The 15,844-nt window shown below is 43.7% G+C and overlaps 2 protein-coding genes across 3 annotated transcripts; one reads left to right on the top strand and one right to left on the bottom strand.

Annotated features, from left to right (window-relative positions):
* Nucleotides 1-2,023: 2,023 nt before the first annotated feature.
* si:dkey-19b23.8 lies at nt 2,024-6,651 on the top strand. The gene is made up of 3 exons (XM_012867680.3): nt 2,024-2,306; nt 4,089-4,818; nt 5,282-6,651. The coding sequence occupies exons 2-3, from the start codon at nt 4,134-4,136 to the stop codon at nt 5,365-5,367; spliced, it is 771 nt and encodes a 256-aa protein (XP_012723134.2). The 5' UTR covers nt 2,024-2,306; nt 4,089-4,133; the 3' UTR covers nt 5,368-6,651.
* A 493-nt stretch (nt 6,652-7,144) lies between these two features.
* On the bottom strand, nt 7,145-14,909 carry si:dkey-19b23.7. 2 transcript variants are annotated; one of them, XM_012867679.3, is made up of 8 exons: nt 14,681-14,909; nt 14,341-14,412; nt 14,194-14,265; nt 12,328-12,536; nt 9,990-10,053; nt 9,702-9,867; nt 9,237-9,434; nt 7,145-7,817 (listed from the first exon to the last, which is right to left on the bottom strand). In XM_012867679.3, exons 1-8 carry the CDS (start codon nt 14,702-14,704, stop codon nt 7,720-7,722), a joined length of 903 nt encoding a protein of 300 aa, XP_012723133.2. In that variant the 5' UTR covers nt 14,705-14,909; the 3' UTR covers nt 7,145-7,719. The 2 variants fall into 2 exon arrangements, with proteins under 2 accessions (XP_012723133.2, XP_036002274.1); XM_036146381.1 differs by lacking the exons at nt 14,194-14,265; nt 14,341-14,412.
* Nucleotides 14,910-15,844: the final 935 nt, after the last annotated feature.

Here is a 15,844-nt window from a genome sequence, read left to right on the forward strand (position 1 = left end):
TAAATGTGCAATATATAAACCTTAATATACAGAACGGTGCAATTAAACATTCCTGATGGTTAAGAGTGTGTAAAAAGTGTGCATTCACAGTAGTGATATTGTAACGTGTACAGAGCCAGTCTTCTCAGCATGGGGTGATAACCCTTTTCAGACTGTTCAATTTGGATTTGAAGTTCCTGAGACGTTTGCCTGGTAGCAGAGGGGGAAACGGTGCATTTCCCGGATGGGTGGGATCTGTGGCAATGCTTCTGGCTCTCTGAACTCGTGCAGCATAAACTGACTCCGGATCTTGCAGACGGCCTCCCACAATTCCCTGTGCTGTCCTCACCACCTGTGCTAAGCCCTTACAAGTACAAGCCATTTACCATAAAAAGAGAGCACTCAAAATGCAACTGCATCCCTTCTGACTAGGAACACGCGTATTATTAGAAGGTCCATTTAAAAGATTTATTGCTTGTTTGATATCTTACTACTGTGGTCACTGGTCTCTATTTAACAGCATATATTGACTATTATTAGGCAAGCCATAGTTTTAAATATGTGTTTTAATTTATTTATGTTTGTGCTGTTTGATTGGAATTCATATGCATACATCAGGTTTTCATTTAAAGGGCCGCAAAGGTAAAACTCAATAAATCTGAATATTGCAGAAATGTCAATGCATTTCATTAATGTTGTTACAATTTTTTACTAATTTACTATATAGATTTAACCCACTCAGAGGGATTTATTTCAAGCATTTATAAATCATTTTAGTGATTATAGCTTGCAGCACCAAATTCAGTTTCTCAGCAAATTGCAATATTACATAAGACAAACAACAACAAAATAACTTGTAATACAGGAATACAAGCCTACTGAAATGTATGTAAATAAAATACTTGGTCAGGGCTCCTCTTGCATGAATTACTGCATCCAAGCAGCGTGGCTTGGAGGACATCAACCTGTGTTTTCTGCTGAGAGGGTAAAGAAGGTCAGTTTCTCTTAATGATTGCCTTCAGCTCCTCTGCATTGTTGGGTCTGCTAACATCCTCTTGACGATACTCCACAGATTCTCAATTAGGTTTCAGGTCAGTCAAACAGAGTCATATCCACAGGCTGTCAATGCAAGTCTTGGTTCTTATGTGAGTAAGTAGCAGGTCCTGCTGAAAAAAAGTTAAATCTACATCTCTGTGCAGGACCAACACCTGGAGTTGGTCCTGCAGTCCACACCTTGTGAATCTCCCAAACTCAATCATGTCAAGGCTAAAGTTACCCTTGTTGCTTGTGCACCTGTTGCCGATACACTTTTTCCTTCCATTAAATTTTCCATTAATATGCTTGGATGCAGCACTCTAAGCAACCAGTGTCTTCAGCAGGGACCATGTTATGGTTTACCCTCTTTGTGTATAGATGAATTAATGGGTGTTGGACAGCTTCCCCATAATGTGTAGACATGAACATGGCCATACTAGTTTTGCACACACACAAAACAAAATGTATGGTCTTATGTCATGTTGGTGAAGATTCTCAGTCATACAGGTCATGATCAATCCAAAAAATGTAATAACTAAATAAATGAAAATGAACAAAACAACTGGACTTCTATTCTGAATGTGTCTGGAGTACTCCATGGTTTATGCCATAATCCCAGAAACAGAAATGTTCTTTTACAAAGTTTCATAAACATTTGAAATATAAAACTCTGTATGCACTGAATCTATGTAGTCCAGAACTTTCTTTTGTTGTTGTTGTTGAAGGAAGCGAACGTTTTGAGGGTGGTCTAATTCATTGAGATGCACTTGGATAAATAAGCTTTGACCTGTGCCGGCAGTTCTCGGTAAATCATGACTGCCGGTAAGTGAAACAAACGCAGGTCAATGATTATTCACGTCGCAGAGTTCTCTGTAAAATCTTCTCCTGTAAATCATCACCACTCCGCCCCTGCTGACCACCTCCTCTTCCTCCCCCTCCTCCTCATATCCAGGCTGGCTCCTTCATGGATGCTCGTTCCCGTGCGTTCCGAGCGCGCGCCTGCATCTTTTAAATTGCGTCCTCCCCTCGCGAGCTCCGTGTGATTCAGTCAGTGGCGTAGCGGCGCGAGGGGACCCAGTCGCGTGAATCAGTCCGTTCAGTAGATCACCTGTTGTCGTGCTTGCGTCCGTGGAGATCCACGCACATATATGGAAGAGACTGGGCGCCGTTTTGTTCATCTAAGCCCTTCGCGTGGAACAAGAAGACGCGTTTCTCTCGGTTGCCAGCTGATGTTTGCTGGTTCTCAACATCACAGGACGCGACGGACGTAGTTTGCGTGAAACTCTGCCCAGGTAAGATTAGTCTGAATAACAGGTTGTCTTAATAAATGTGCTTTTTTTATTTAGTAAAGCAAAACTGTAAAGCTCTGGTTTACTCACCGGGATGTTGTTTTGTCTTTTTAGAAAACTGCATATCAGTTCTTTATGCGCTTGTGAACGCAGCTCTTCGAGTCATAGCGAATCCCTATTTGAAATTTGTCGTTTTTGTCGTAGGTTTGCACATTTTCTCGGCATACCAAGTTTGTGTGCGTCTTTGTTTTGTTTATTTAGATATCCACGCGCCTTGCAGTTAATTCGGCTTTGAGAACCAGAAGGCTGCTCTTACACAAACTGATTTAAATGTTGAATTTAAAAAAAATATTTGACTTTGTCTCAACATAATTGGGGGACCACTATAATTTTATGTACGCATTTTTTTCATTGAAATATTTTTTGAAAGCATTTTATTTTATTATTTTTAATTCTTATAATGAAGTAGAACAGCGCATGGTGACAAGACACGCCCACTTGCCTGAGTAATATTAGCCTAATTGTTAAAATGCCAGTTGTCTTTTTTTTTTTTTTTTTTATTCCCAATAAATGCTAAAAAGGCAAGCAGAGTGCACAAGGCTAGAATATTAGTTGTACTGAACCAGGGGCCAATGAGTTGTAAAGGCACAGGGGTTGCAATGCTTTTTTAAATAAGGAATGCATTTATTTAGAGTAGAGAAAATGGGCTTCCAGAAGTGGTACGGTTTCAAGATGTCAACATATGGAGGAGGCAGTTGTTTACATCCGTCACCGATCGGGGATCTGGTTCCAGTCTCAATCCGGGATACTTTAATATTTGACCTGTCCCTTTTTAAGGTCCTTGATTTTTTTTTTAAAAGGGAAAAAAAGTGTGTCAAATAATTAATTTTCAGCAACTCTGCCTCTGAAACGAATCCCCAAACCAAAAAAAGACATGACATGACACATCCGAACTGTTCCCACACTGGAATTAAACTTGCCACCTTGTTGACCAGAGATTCACGTTTCACGCTGGCTCTGTTTGGAGCCAAACTAGTGGTGCGAGTACTTTTCCATGTTTGTTCCATGTCAGCCCTCTGTGCAACCCTATATGCGCATGTTTTTGGGTCTGTATACAGGGCTGTGGGTCAGCTTGCATCCCCCTTTGTGACTTGACGCAGTTTCAAAAGTATTTCTATTGTTTGAAGGAGAAATATTTTAGGGGAGGTGGGGGGGATGCAAAGCTGCTTCCTGCACAGTGGGCTTTACTAACAATGGTCATCTCCTCAGAATCCCTTGGTGGTTCTCTGAGGTTCCCTTCTGAGGACTGGGCTCGGATGTTTAAAAGAATGGCCCAAAAAAAATAAAATGAGGGGGGCTGCATGTACAGGAGACGACGGGTTGGTGGGACTGAAGGGTGAAGACAAAGGGAGGTAGATGCGGTTACATAACGCTGGTCTCAGAAGTCTTTGTGCTCTAAAGTAACTTTCCATTTATTTTGGCCCGTTTCCAGTCCCATCAGGGAGTTTGTGTGTCTGCAACCCAACCAGCCAGTCGGTAAATATTTAATTATCCCCGTTTGCTTCAGACGAACGTTTCCCTCTGACCGCGTCACAGTTGTAGCCCGTCCTGTTCAGTCGCCTTTTGGCTGCAAGCTGTACTGACTTGCAAGTTTTTCCTCCTTTCGAGTGTGACTCTGCAAAAAGCGGCGCCTTGCAACGTTCGTTCCCCGTATTCTGTTTGGCGTTGTGCAACCGAAACGAAAGCCACTAACCCCCCCGCTCTCCTGGTCTGCCCCCATTCTAGATAAAGACGCCGGATCGGACGCTTTTGGCTGTTGAAGACAAGTAGATGATTGGAAAACGCCCCGTGGAGGACCAGCTCGACTCGAGCAGCTGCACCCCACCTAAAGCCTCCTCCAAGCCCAACCTGAAGGGCGCCATGGCCCTCGGCAGCTTGAGCCTCATGCAGACCCTCAGGAACTCCCCCGCCGCCTTCCGCCGCCGCTTCCGCCGGGACCGCACCGAGTCGCTGTCCCACGGCGACCCTCTGTTCAAAGTCCACTACCTCGGCACGGTGAAGATCTTCTCTCTCGACCGCGAGCAGGCCCAGGAGGCCATCTCCCACCTGACGGAGGGGATCGCCGGCGGCAAGAAGCTGGGCAAGGACCACGCCCTGGTGGTGCGGCCGCGCTACGTGGAGGTCAAGGAGCTGAGCACGGGGCGGCAGCTGACCAAGACGTACCTGCAGGACATCGCGTACTGCGCGGCCGACGTCGGCCGGCCCAACGTCTTCCTGTACATCTGCAAGCACCAGGGCCAGCAGCTGCAGTGCCGGGTGTTCTGGTGCAGCCGGGCGGAGCGGGCGCGGGACATGACCGCCTGCCTGGCGCGCTCCTTCCAGAGGGCGCTGAACGACTGGCAGGACGGCTCGGCCTCGCTGCCGCCAGGAGAGGGCGCCGGCGGGCGTCTGGAGGCGGCTTCAAACGCTCCGCCCATCGCCAAGAGCTGCACGCTGCCAGCTGGTCTGGGAAAAGGTGAATTAACAGCTTTGCATCATTTAAAAAAAGAAAAACAACACTGATTCTTTCTTTCTAACTTCATTTAAACGAGTTTTTCATAAAGATGAAATGATTTGACAGGAAACAATTTGTGGGATGTGACTTTGAAGTGTTTGTGAAGCTTTGCATCGCTGATGGTTAAAAACTGAAAGGAATGAAAGCGAGCCACATTGCTGCCTTCCTGCTGACATGACGTATAAAATCCAGGAAGGCATTTTTTTTTTTTAAACATCCCACTGATACTCTAAACGACTAACAGTTTACTGAATGAAAAACAATTAAATGTGTAAACTTCCGCCCCGGCCGGGGTTAATGGAGCGATAATGGCCAGATTCCGGTCGACGCATTAATGCCTGACGCGCGTCTCTGGCCTCTTACCTGGGAAGTGACGTTTTTTTAAGTGTGAATTACTAACGGCACTTTTTGTCCCCCTCCTCAGTTCGCTGGAAGAGAAGGGGTTCTGCGTCCCGGAGCCCCCTCAGAGGCATCACCAGAAGAGGCTCGGCCTCCGACAGCTGGAGCTGAACTCCTGAGGACGGAAGGTTCTCCGTTAACCCGACGACTTCAAGGCTGGAAACCCTACGAAGGAGGACGGACTGACTGACGGACTTACGAGGCTCTAGGAAAGCCGTTTGGTCACATTAATGACTGCTTGTAAGGATGTTATCATAACTGCCGAGTGTTTGGAGCTGAATGAGACGAGTAAGGGGTTGCAACAAGCCGCCTGAGGACCACAATGGGTCCGACTCGTGAGCAGCCAGAATGTGTGATGTTGAAAGGCGAGGTAGCTGCCGGCTGAATGATCCACCAGCAAACCTGGGTTTAAAGGGTTATTTAACAGGCGATTGTGACAGGTCATGATTTTATTTATTTATTTTTTTTCCTTTTTATATCCATGGTGGTATTTCTAAGTTTGCTTCTCTATCAGAGAGATATCCAGGACGCAGAGGGGTGGATGCTGGCGCGTCGGCAGCGAAGCAAAGTTGTCTTTTGTGTTCATAAAGGTCGTTCCAGTTACTTTCTGAGCACTTTCTGTCCTCGTGTCAAATGAATGTGCCGACGAGATTTTCCAAGTGTTGTCTTATTCTGAGGACTTTAGTTTCCGTGAACTGCGAGGCAGGTCTGGTAGCTGGGCCATCACCAGGTCGTCGTAAATCACGTGCTCCGTCGGCTACGAGCTGCACACAAAAACTACCGGCCTGTAAACGGTCCAGTTACGAATGCTTAGCATGTACGTGGTAGAGTTCCCAAGCAGGGAGGGGGGGGGGGGGGGCAGTGTGTTCCTGTTTGGAGGCTCGGTGAGGAATGTGCCGCCATGCACCTGCATTCCACGCTGAGGGCGAATCTGAGATCAGGAATCCTTTTTTCTTTTTTTTCTTTTTTTAAAGCCTCAAGTTGATCCTCGCCTCCAGCAGCTGCACGCCTTTAATCGGTCTTCTGCTTTGCGCTGCGTTGGATGAGGATCCTCCTCCTGAGGATTTGCGCGTTAGGGTTTACAAACGAGACCTGAGGATAACTGGTACGTCTTTAGCCTACCATTATCTTCCAAGTTTTTATTATTTCTGAGCTAAGCTAGAAATGCTGACTTTTTAATTCTTTTTTTTTTTTTTTTTTTTTACTGACGTGCCACTTTTTAAAGTGAATTTTAGGATTTTATATCTGGCGAATCTTACAAAAAGGCACAGCTGATATCTGAAAAATGTATCTCTGCCTGCTTCATGATGTATTTAATCAGTGTCCTGTTTTTGTCGCTGTACGTATTTATCTAAATATGTATTTTTATGGAATATTAAAACTTTTTATACTGACTTTGTGTGTCCATACATCTGTAAGCTTAGTAAACCTATGTATTGGGCCCTTGTTTTTAAAGAGATATATTTAGCTTAAAGCAAACAGACTGGGCTGTGTTTACAAGGGAGGAGGAAGATTGAGGAGTTTTGAGGGGGGGGGCAGGGCAGGTCTGTTAGGGTCCTGGGATATGTGAACCCATGCCAGTCATTTCCCAGCCTGCTGTCTCAGTACAAGTGTCCTTCACGTGAGCTCCTTCCTACCGCAGATACAACTCTAGTCTGCATGAAATGCAGCAGGCGTGAGTGGGAATACCTTCGCCAACAGATATTTTAATAAGTTTGGGTGGCATAAACCCAAACTGGGACCCAAATTGGGACAAACTAGGAATGAGCTGGAAAACTATTTTCACAGCATAACCTTGAACTAAAAAGTTTCAAAGCATGTTTCTCAGACAAAGCTTTAAAAGAAAATGGATCTGATTATTTCTCAAACAAAAAAGGAGCCCTTAACATTTTCATTAATGTGGCTGTCATTTATTTAAACAAACGTGAATATACAGACTCACTGAATGAAGCTGGTTTGCAGTTGCTAATTTTATAAAATGTTATTCCGCTCAGACGTTAACATAAACATAGCTCTGACATCAGCTGGTTAGTCAGGCTATCTGCTTGGATAGCTAGCCTGCAGACAGTCTGCTCAAAGCTAGTCAACTGTAGTTTTAAACCGGTGTTATCTCAATAAGGGTGAGCTGCCATGACTGCCTGCTTTTCATGATGAGAAATACTTCCCTTAACTGTAAGTACGGAAAAGTGCAGTCCTCTTTCAGCCAGCTCAAAGTCAATGCGCAGCAGCACACCTGGGAGGAGTTGTGCTGTGGTACAACGTGGTTAACTCGTCCTTCCTGCACTTCCTAGCCATCTTTCAAACTGTATGATGGGAAATCTTAGGTTAGAAATGGCATATTTTCAAAATCTTGGTAGTGATAACTTAAAACTATAACATACTGGTTATAAAATCAAATCCCTTTTTTTAAAAAAAGAGGAAAAATACTACACAATAAAACCCGTTTGGTGCACTGAAGGGATTTCATCTTGAAGAGTGCTGCACTGAGGCGCTCTTGAGTCGCTGTAGCTCCAGCAGGGACTGGAAATGTAGACGCCTCAGGGGTTTCACTTCCTCTACCACTGCAAGAAAAGAGAAATGTATTAAACAAGGGGGAAAAAAATAACCTTTTAAATACTCTTGAGCGCACGGCGTATGGATGACGCATATCATCTGTAACAGTGATGTTTGGGAATGTCTCACACTGATCTCAGCACAGATCAGTGTGAGAGATTTGTTACAAAGATAATCAATGCAGGAAAAAAAAAAGCCAGTGAGCTCCATGGAAGTAAACTTCAAGGAAATATCGATTTCTCCTGACACAGCAAAAAAAAACGGCCTCTCTGTTGGAAACACTTTTTGTCCACAGGTTATGAGATGATTGTTAACTTGGATTTAAGTGAAGAGGACACATCCCAGTTCAGGCTAAAGCTACACTAGCTAGCTCGAACTTGGAGTTGACATCCAGACCGCTGAGTCGACTGTTGCTTGTGTGAGCAAAACGTTTATCGGGTCAGAAAATGCTGTCATTTACCAATAATTAGTTGTACCGACTGTTTTTTTCTCTGTGTTTGAGCCAAACAAAGAGGAGAACAAATGAAGTATCATGCAGGACGCTTACGTGTAGCGTTAGCTTAAAGAGACACTTCAGGTCTAAACGTGTTGATGGACCTATAAATTCTGAGTGGTTTGACAGACGGTGTTCTCGGAATAACCTTTAAAATATGGACTGATCAGGCGAAGAAAAATGAGACCTGAACTGTCACTGATGGAACGGTTTAGAAAGCTACGGGACCGCTGATCCCCTCGGGCATCACAGTAACAAGGCTGGTCAGAAGAGGAGCAGGAATCGTGTGCGACATTTTTGCTGCCAGGATTGCAGTGTTTGAATCACATTTTTTTTTTTTTGTCACATGCAGTCAATCCCCTCTGCTGTAAATCACAGACATGATGTACTGCAAGAAAAAGATTTAAACACTTGGGGGGATGTTGATTTGTTAGGTCTCAGAAAACATTTTGCTCCTTAGCTTCCTCCTTACTAGATAAATCTCCATATAAATAGTAACTTTTTGGAGACGTTACTGGTACTATTTTTGTCCTGATGACTATGGTACTATGTACTGGTGTTTTTTTGTTTTGTTTGTTTTTTGGGGGGATTTTTTGCAGCTCTAGTGGCTCGCATTTTCTGAAAGTAGGCTGACAGGAAGGGGGGTGGAAGAGGGGGAGATTGAATCTGGCATCGTCTACATAACTGCATTTTGGCTGAATTGTATTCATTTTTTTGGACATAGAATTAAAAAAAACTATCCTGAGCTACATGCCTAAACACAAATGAAAAGGAAAACTTGTATAAATGATGAGATATATGCTCTTAAGTGGTCTAAGACCCTATGAGGGACTAAGCGGGTTAGAAAATGGATTGATGGATGGATGGATGATTGTTAAACAGCACCACCTGCAGACTCTCATTGTAATTGTGTTTTAAGGAGAAAAAAATCCACCTTTGTCATAGTGCAGCTCGTCCCGATTCCCGTAAACCAGATACATCTCCAGGAAGCTGAGGAGAGCTCCTGTGACTAGGAAGCGGTCCTGCAGGGGAAGGCTTTGGATGTAGCGCATGTCCAGGGCGAAGGGGTTGGAGGGCGAGGGTACGGTGCACAGGCACACCAGCTCACTCACAACATCCCACACACGAATACCTGCAAAGACGTTTTTTATTTATTTATTTTTTATTTTTTTTTATTTATTTTTTTTTTTTTTTTTTGCTAAACATTAATCAAAGCTTTCGTTTTTTTAAAAGCACATGCAGCAAAACACATAACTCCATCTAAGGGAAACAATCAAATGAAGCCACATGCATGCGGTCCACCTCATGGAAAGTGGTTTAATCATTCCTGAAGTTGCACATTTAAACAGTAACCTCCTGCAGGTAGGGTTTTTTTTTCTCCCCCACATTGTTTCCATACCTCGCGTCTGCCAGTCTGTGATGGACTTCAGCTTCATGGGCGTGTCCCTGACCATGGAGTCCATGCCGCCGATGTTGACCAGGCGCTCGTGGTTGGAGCGGATCCAGGCGTACGGCCGTCCGTACTTGACGTAACCGGCCAGTAGAAACAGAGTGCAGTTGACCTCCTGTTGCGGGAAAGAGCGTGACTGAGTTCAAGAGTTAATCTCTGATGAGAAACAGAGCGAAACGTGTTTAAAGCGTGGCTAAGATGGGAACTGGGGCTCGTGCTCCTTGAGCTCGCGCTTACTGGTACTGCTATCTCTCCTTCGCTGGGAGACGCTGGGAGAAGATGCTCCTCACCGCCGGGCTCCCTGTAAATAAAGGGAGAAAAAAGATCCGCTGATTAGTGGTTTGGGAGGAGCTACTTCAAATCCAAATCCATTTTATTTATGAGAAAAAACAAAAACATTTGTTTCACCAAAGTGCTGCACAATCCTAAAACGGATCCTGCGTAACAACGAGTGAGAATGCTAATCTGCAGAATGATTTGAGCGGAAGATGCAGAAGAGAAGAAATAGCTGAAAACCATTGAAATCAGAGTTAAAGAATTTGGGAAAAAAAATGAAGAATTTGAAAAATGTGAAGAATTTTTTTTTTGAAAAATTGAAGAATTAAAAGAAAAAAGAATGGGACAGGCATGTTGCAACCATTTGCCCGGCATTTGACCACCCTTTGCCGGCCTTTGACCCCCATTGCCCGGCGTTTCCCCCTGTGCCGCGCATTTGCCGCACTGTGCCCCCCTGTGCCGCCTGTGCCAAACTTTTAGGCATTCGCCCCCCCTTCCGCCATTTGCCCCCCTTTGCAAGCCTTCAGACCCCTTCGACGCCTTGAAAGAATTGGGTACAAAAACAAAAAGAATTGTGAAGACATTGAAAGGAAGTTGTTATCAATTTACATTGCTTTCATGGGAACCAGCCAAAAAAAAAAAAAAAAAACGCACAAAAAGTGAAATATTTTAAAAAGTGTAAAAGTTAGCATAACCATGAGATACAGCAGTCATGCCGGGAACGAGCCGAACATTTTGTTACGAAAATTGTTGACATCGGTTGAAGTATGCGGGAGTAGTTATACGCCGACAGAATAATAATAATAAAGAAAAACAGGAAAACAATAAGTGAGATTGCTGTATAACATTCTCACTGATAATAGAATATAACAACAACAACAAAATGAAAGAGTTACAACAAACCATTCAACACTGTGTCAAAAGCCACGCAAATTAAGTTGTTTTTTTTTTGTTTAAGTCAGACTTGAAAGCGGCAAGAAAATAAGCCTGTCTTCATATTTAATGGTTGCTTGTTCCATCATTTTGGAGCCACAAATAAAAAGGCCCGTTCTCCTCTGTGCTTCAGCGTAGCTTGCTCTTAGGATCTAAGACCAATTGAACTTAACGCTGAAGCAAGTCAGAGACGTATGGAGGAGCAAGACTGTTCAAGAGCATTTAAAAGCCAAGAGAAGGATTTTAAAATCAATTTTTTGGCAGCCAGTGGAGAGCAGGGAGCCCTGGTGAGATATGTTCTTGTTTGCGTGCACCGCTTAAAAGAAGAGCAGCAGCATTCTGACTGATCCCCACATAAAGGGAATGGCAAAAATCTGGTCGAGTTGTGATAAAAGCTTGGATGGTTATCGCCAGGTCACATTTGGACACAGCTGCTTTTGGTTTTGCAACCAAATGCATAGGTGAAAGAAACTTTTCTGCAAGACTCTGCTGATCTGCTTGTTGAACTTGAAACCCGAATCCAGGGTTACGCCAAGATTTGTCATCTGTTGCTCGACATGGGGTTCCACATCAACAAGGTTTGGAAGAGGGGTTTCTGAATTACTGTTAGGACTGAAAAAAATCATGTCTGTTTTCTTTTTTCGCCAAAGCTCGGAAAATTAAAAGCCTTCCATGCCTTGGTGTTATTTAGGCACTTTAGGAGTAGACTTTTGGCTGAGCCAGGAGTACAGACAATTTGGTTTTATAGGGGGATAAATCTGACAGTCATCTGCATGATAGTGAAAGGGTTGCCGTGATTTCTCAAAATCCACCCGAAAGGGGGGAAGATGCAATGATCAAAGGAGAGAGCCAAGAACCAAACCTTGAGGAATTCCACGGGAAAGGTTTTTATATAAAAAAGGTTTTTATATAAACACAGAAACTTCTGCCCTGCAGTTGTGAACAAAGCCAATCTAATGATGCACCTTTAATCGCCACCCAGTATAAAATGAGAATACTGTGGCCAACAGCATCAAATGCTCCCGTAACTGCGAAAAAGCCTCAAATCACAAAACTTACAGAATCAGACAACATTAAATGCAACATTATGCAGATGCTTAAAACCAGACCAGAAAATCTCCAAAATCCCATTTCTGTTCCAGAAACTCATTTGATAAAAAAAAAAGAAAGCAGCTTCTCCAAACTGCTGGATTACACCAGGACCTGAAGCCTGTTGCCTAACATAAAGGTCCAGACCAGCCCTCTAGAATCCATTCATCGTTGCGTCTGCACATCTATGAACTCAAACAGGAAAAAGACACCCTCCTCTGAAACTAAACACCTACATGCTAGTGTAAGCAGACACACACAAAGTCACATCAGTCACCTGTCTGTGTGTGTCAGCGTCCTGGAATGAGTGTTGATGGTCTGGACGTCTCGCGGGCCGTGAGGCTCCCCGGGCAGAGGAGAGCTGCTCCTGCTGTCCAGACTGGGAGAGCTGCTGCTGGGGGACCCATCGCTGCTGCTGCTGCTGGAGGAGGAGGAGGAGGAGTACGAGGACGCTCTGGAAACCAGAAAGCCCGGGGAGCGCCAGCCCTGCAGAGTTGGACCGGAGACCGACAGAACTTAGAAAAATACCTGTGCATATTAATATTTTACACATAACGCTAACCCAGACTCCAGTGTGTTTTATATTGTATGTGATATAGTAGACCAACGCACAGTGTTTATCTGAATAAAAGTGCTTTTTAAAAACAACCTTTAAGCAGGTATTCAACATATTTTTCATTAATCCTATTTTTCTTTGGATTAAAAAGTTGTTTTGTTTTTTGTCTTTTCTGGTGTTTTCATTAGCTGTATGCAAAAAATAACCATGATCAAAACAGATAAAGGCTTGAAAAAAAGCAACAGTTTATCTGTGAGTTTGTATCCACACGATGGGTTTCACTCAGCAAATCGAGCTGCTAAAATAAATGAACTTTTTATTAATCTTCAGATTTATTGAGCTGCACCTGAATTGTGGAACTGAATGAAAACAATGCATGCTTTTTTTTTTTTTTTAGAATATCAACAAATAAAGATCAGAAAAGTATGTTGTGCATATGTATTCAGCCCCCTTTATTCATATACCCATAAATGAAATCTATTTCAACCATTAAATAAAACGTACATGTGGGAGAAGGCGCTCTTCGGCCTTCATGCTTTAAGGGAAAACCAGTGAAACCTGCTGAATCTGCCTAAACAGATCGCTCTCAGGGCGAAACATGGTGGTGGCAGCATCATGCTGTGGGGATTTCTACAGCCAGAACAGGGAAGCTGGTCAGAGTAAATGGGGGGGAAAAAAAAGGAACTAAATTCGGAAAAATCCTGGAAGAAATCCTGTTTGAGGTTGTGAAAGACTGGAGTCTCCTTCCACCAGAAAAGGGTTCAGATTAAAGCATTTCCATACCTGAGTGAAGTTGGCCCCCCCACCTTCTTCAAATCAGACGAAATTGGTGTCTCGACTCCGTTTGTGCTGGTTTGTGCAGCAAAAATTTTCATTTGTGCTGCTTTGGTTTTGAAGATATTAATGAAAAGGTAAAGGTCAAAAGGTCAACCAGCCCCCCCCCCCCCCCCCCCACACACACACACCTTCATCAAATCAAAATTAGTGTCAAACGTTTGTGCTGGTTTGTGCAGGAAAAGTTTTCGTTTGTCGATTTACACCAATTTCATTTGATTTGAAGAAGGTGGGGGGGCTGGTTGACCTTTGATTACCTCTAAAAACATTTGTTTATATCTTTAAAATGATAGCGGCACAAACGAAAATTTTTGCTGCACAAACCAGCACAAACGTAGCACAAACGTTTGGCACCAATTTTGTCTGATTTGAAGAGGGTGGGGGGGGGGGGGGGGGCAACTTCACTCAGGTCATTTACCTACGGTAGAGCGGACCAATTTATTTACTACCCGAGTTATAGAGGCAATTTGTTTTATTCAGATTTATTTAGGGTATCAGAGCAAAGGGGGCTGAATACAAATCCATGTCACATTTTTTCAGATGTTCATTTGCAAAACAAATTGCATACACCCTGCACCCTTTTCCTTTCACTCTGGAAAATCCCCATACTCGGTGTTGGACTATTACGTAAAATCCCAATAAAACACATTGAACTTATAAATACTTTGAAAGAGACTGTGATGTCTTCTTGGCTAGGAATAAAGGAAGACGCTGCGTTGCATGGCGTCAGGACCGCGCTCAGCTGAAACTAACCAGATCCTCATTGACGACAGTCAGCAGCAGCTCCTCTTTTCCTCTCAGCCAGGGCTGGAAGTATTTAAATCCCTGCGGAATAAACAACATGACGGATGTGTGTTTTGCAGCACATGAGCTGTTTCACATCTCCTCTGCGGACCGAACCTGTAGCGATCCAAGCAGAGCCAAGTCGTTCAGAAAGTGCTGCAGCTTCCTCTTCTGCTCCCTCTCCTTCTTCTACGCGGAGACACATTAACGACAAGGAATAAATAAAAACAAGGCACCGATGCGCAAAAGGAAGACACTTTCCGACTGATGCAGCCAATGAGAGCCCGCCCCTGTCTTGTATCTTAGCAACGCCTCCTCCCATCTTCCAGGGTCTCCTTTTACGTTGAAGACGAGATGTTTTATTTGAAGAAATGCGACAAATGGCGAAAGCGATCATTTAGACATAATGAGTGAACGGCAAACACAGCGTTACGTGAAGGCATAAATAGCTACTTACACCGGCGCTGCTCATCTTACGCATCTAAACCGCAGGGAGCATCCCTCTTCTAGCAAGGCGCTCCTTTTGGAAATCGCTGCTTTTCAGGCTTTAAAAACGCATTTCTTACCATTTAACTACAGCCTGGTGTGTTTTATAGCCATCGCTCTCGTATAAACGCCTAAATGGAGCTCAGACGGGTGTTGTCTGTCAGTTCATTGGCTGGGGACGGCGGCGTGATTATTTATGAAGATTTACTGACATCTAGTGGTCATCGTTGCAAACTGCATCTTCAAACTACACTAACTACTTATCTTCGCAATAAGGGCGTAATACATCGACTTATAGCGGCGTAATACATCGACTTATAGCGCCCTTCTTATCTGAAACGACCGAAATAAAATTGTAAATCCCTCGTGTGTGAGCACTGTGTGTTAATCGGACCTAAACTGCCTTCCTCATCGACGTTGACTGAGTAGATGTTAGGCAAAAAGTTTGCAGCTGCACACACGGACCAGTCAAACACAACCCCTGGAGACAAATAGCCTCTTGGCCACACTGATGTGTTTGGAGGAGTCAGTGCAAGGCTTTAAAGCCTAATAGCGCTGTACCTACTGTCAAGCATGGTGGTGGGAGCATCATGCTGAGGGCCCGTTTTAATGTACAAGGACTACCTATAAATTATTTGACTGCACGTCAAATCAACAGCCAGGTGGTTGAAACTTGCACACAGCTGGGCCTTCCAGCAGGACAATGATCCTTCGCTGAAATCGTTAACCTTCTGAGATCGCCCTGACCTCAGCACAAGGGAAAGTTTGTGGACCGTGTGTGAAAGCTGATTCAGTGCCAGAAAACTACGGGCTTAAATGGAACTTGACCCCTTTTTCAAAGAAAGTTGGTCAAATTACATAACCAGAAATTTGGCAACATTAATCAAACTGCATTCTTTATTCACTCAGGCTATCTTTGTCTGGTATTAAGAATTTTATAAAAATCCTGACTAATTCAAATTGTACCCCCAATTCTTGTCCCATTATTCTTAATTTCTAAATGTTTTAAATCATCTTACATATAAAAGAATAATTCAGACATTATTAAAAGCCCCAAATTAATATGGCATCCATGCAACATGTTGAGTGTATGTAAACATTTGACCTGTACTGCCTTTCTAAAATAATAATGAAA

Source organism: Fundulus heteroclitus, chromosome 14 (assembly GCF_011125445.2).
Source record: "Fundulus heteroclitus isolate FHET01 chromosome 14, MU-UCD_Fhet_4.1, whole genome shotgun sequence".
Classification (NCBI taxonomy): Eukaryota; Metazoa; Chordata; class Actinopteri; order Cyprinodontiformes; family Fundulidae; genus Fundulus; species Fundulus heteroclitus.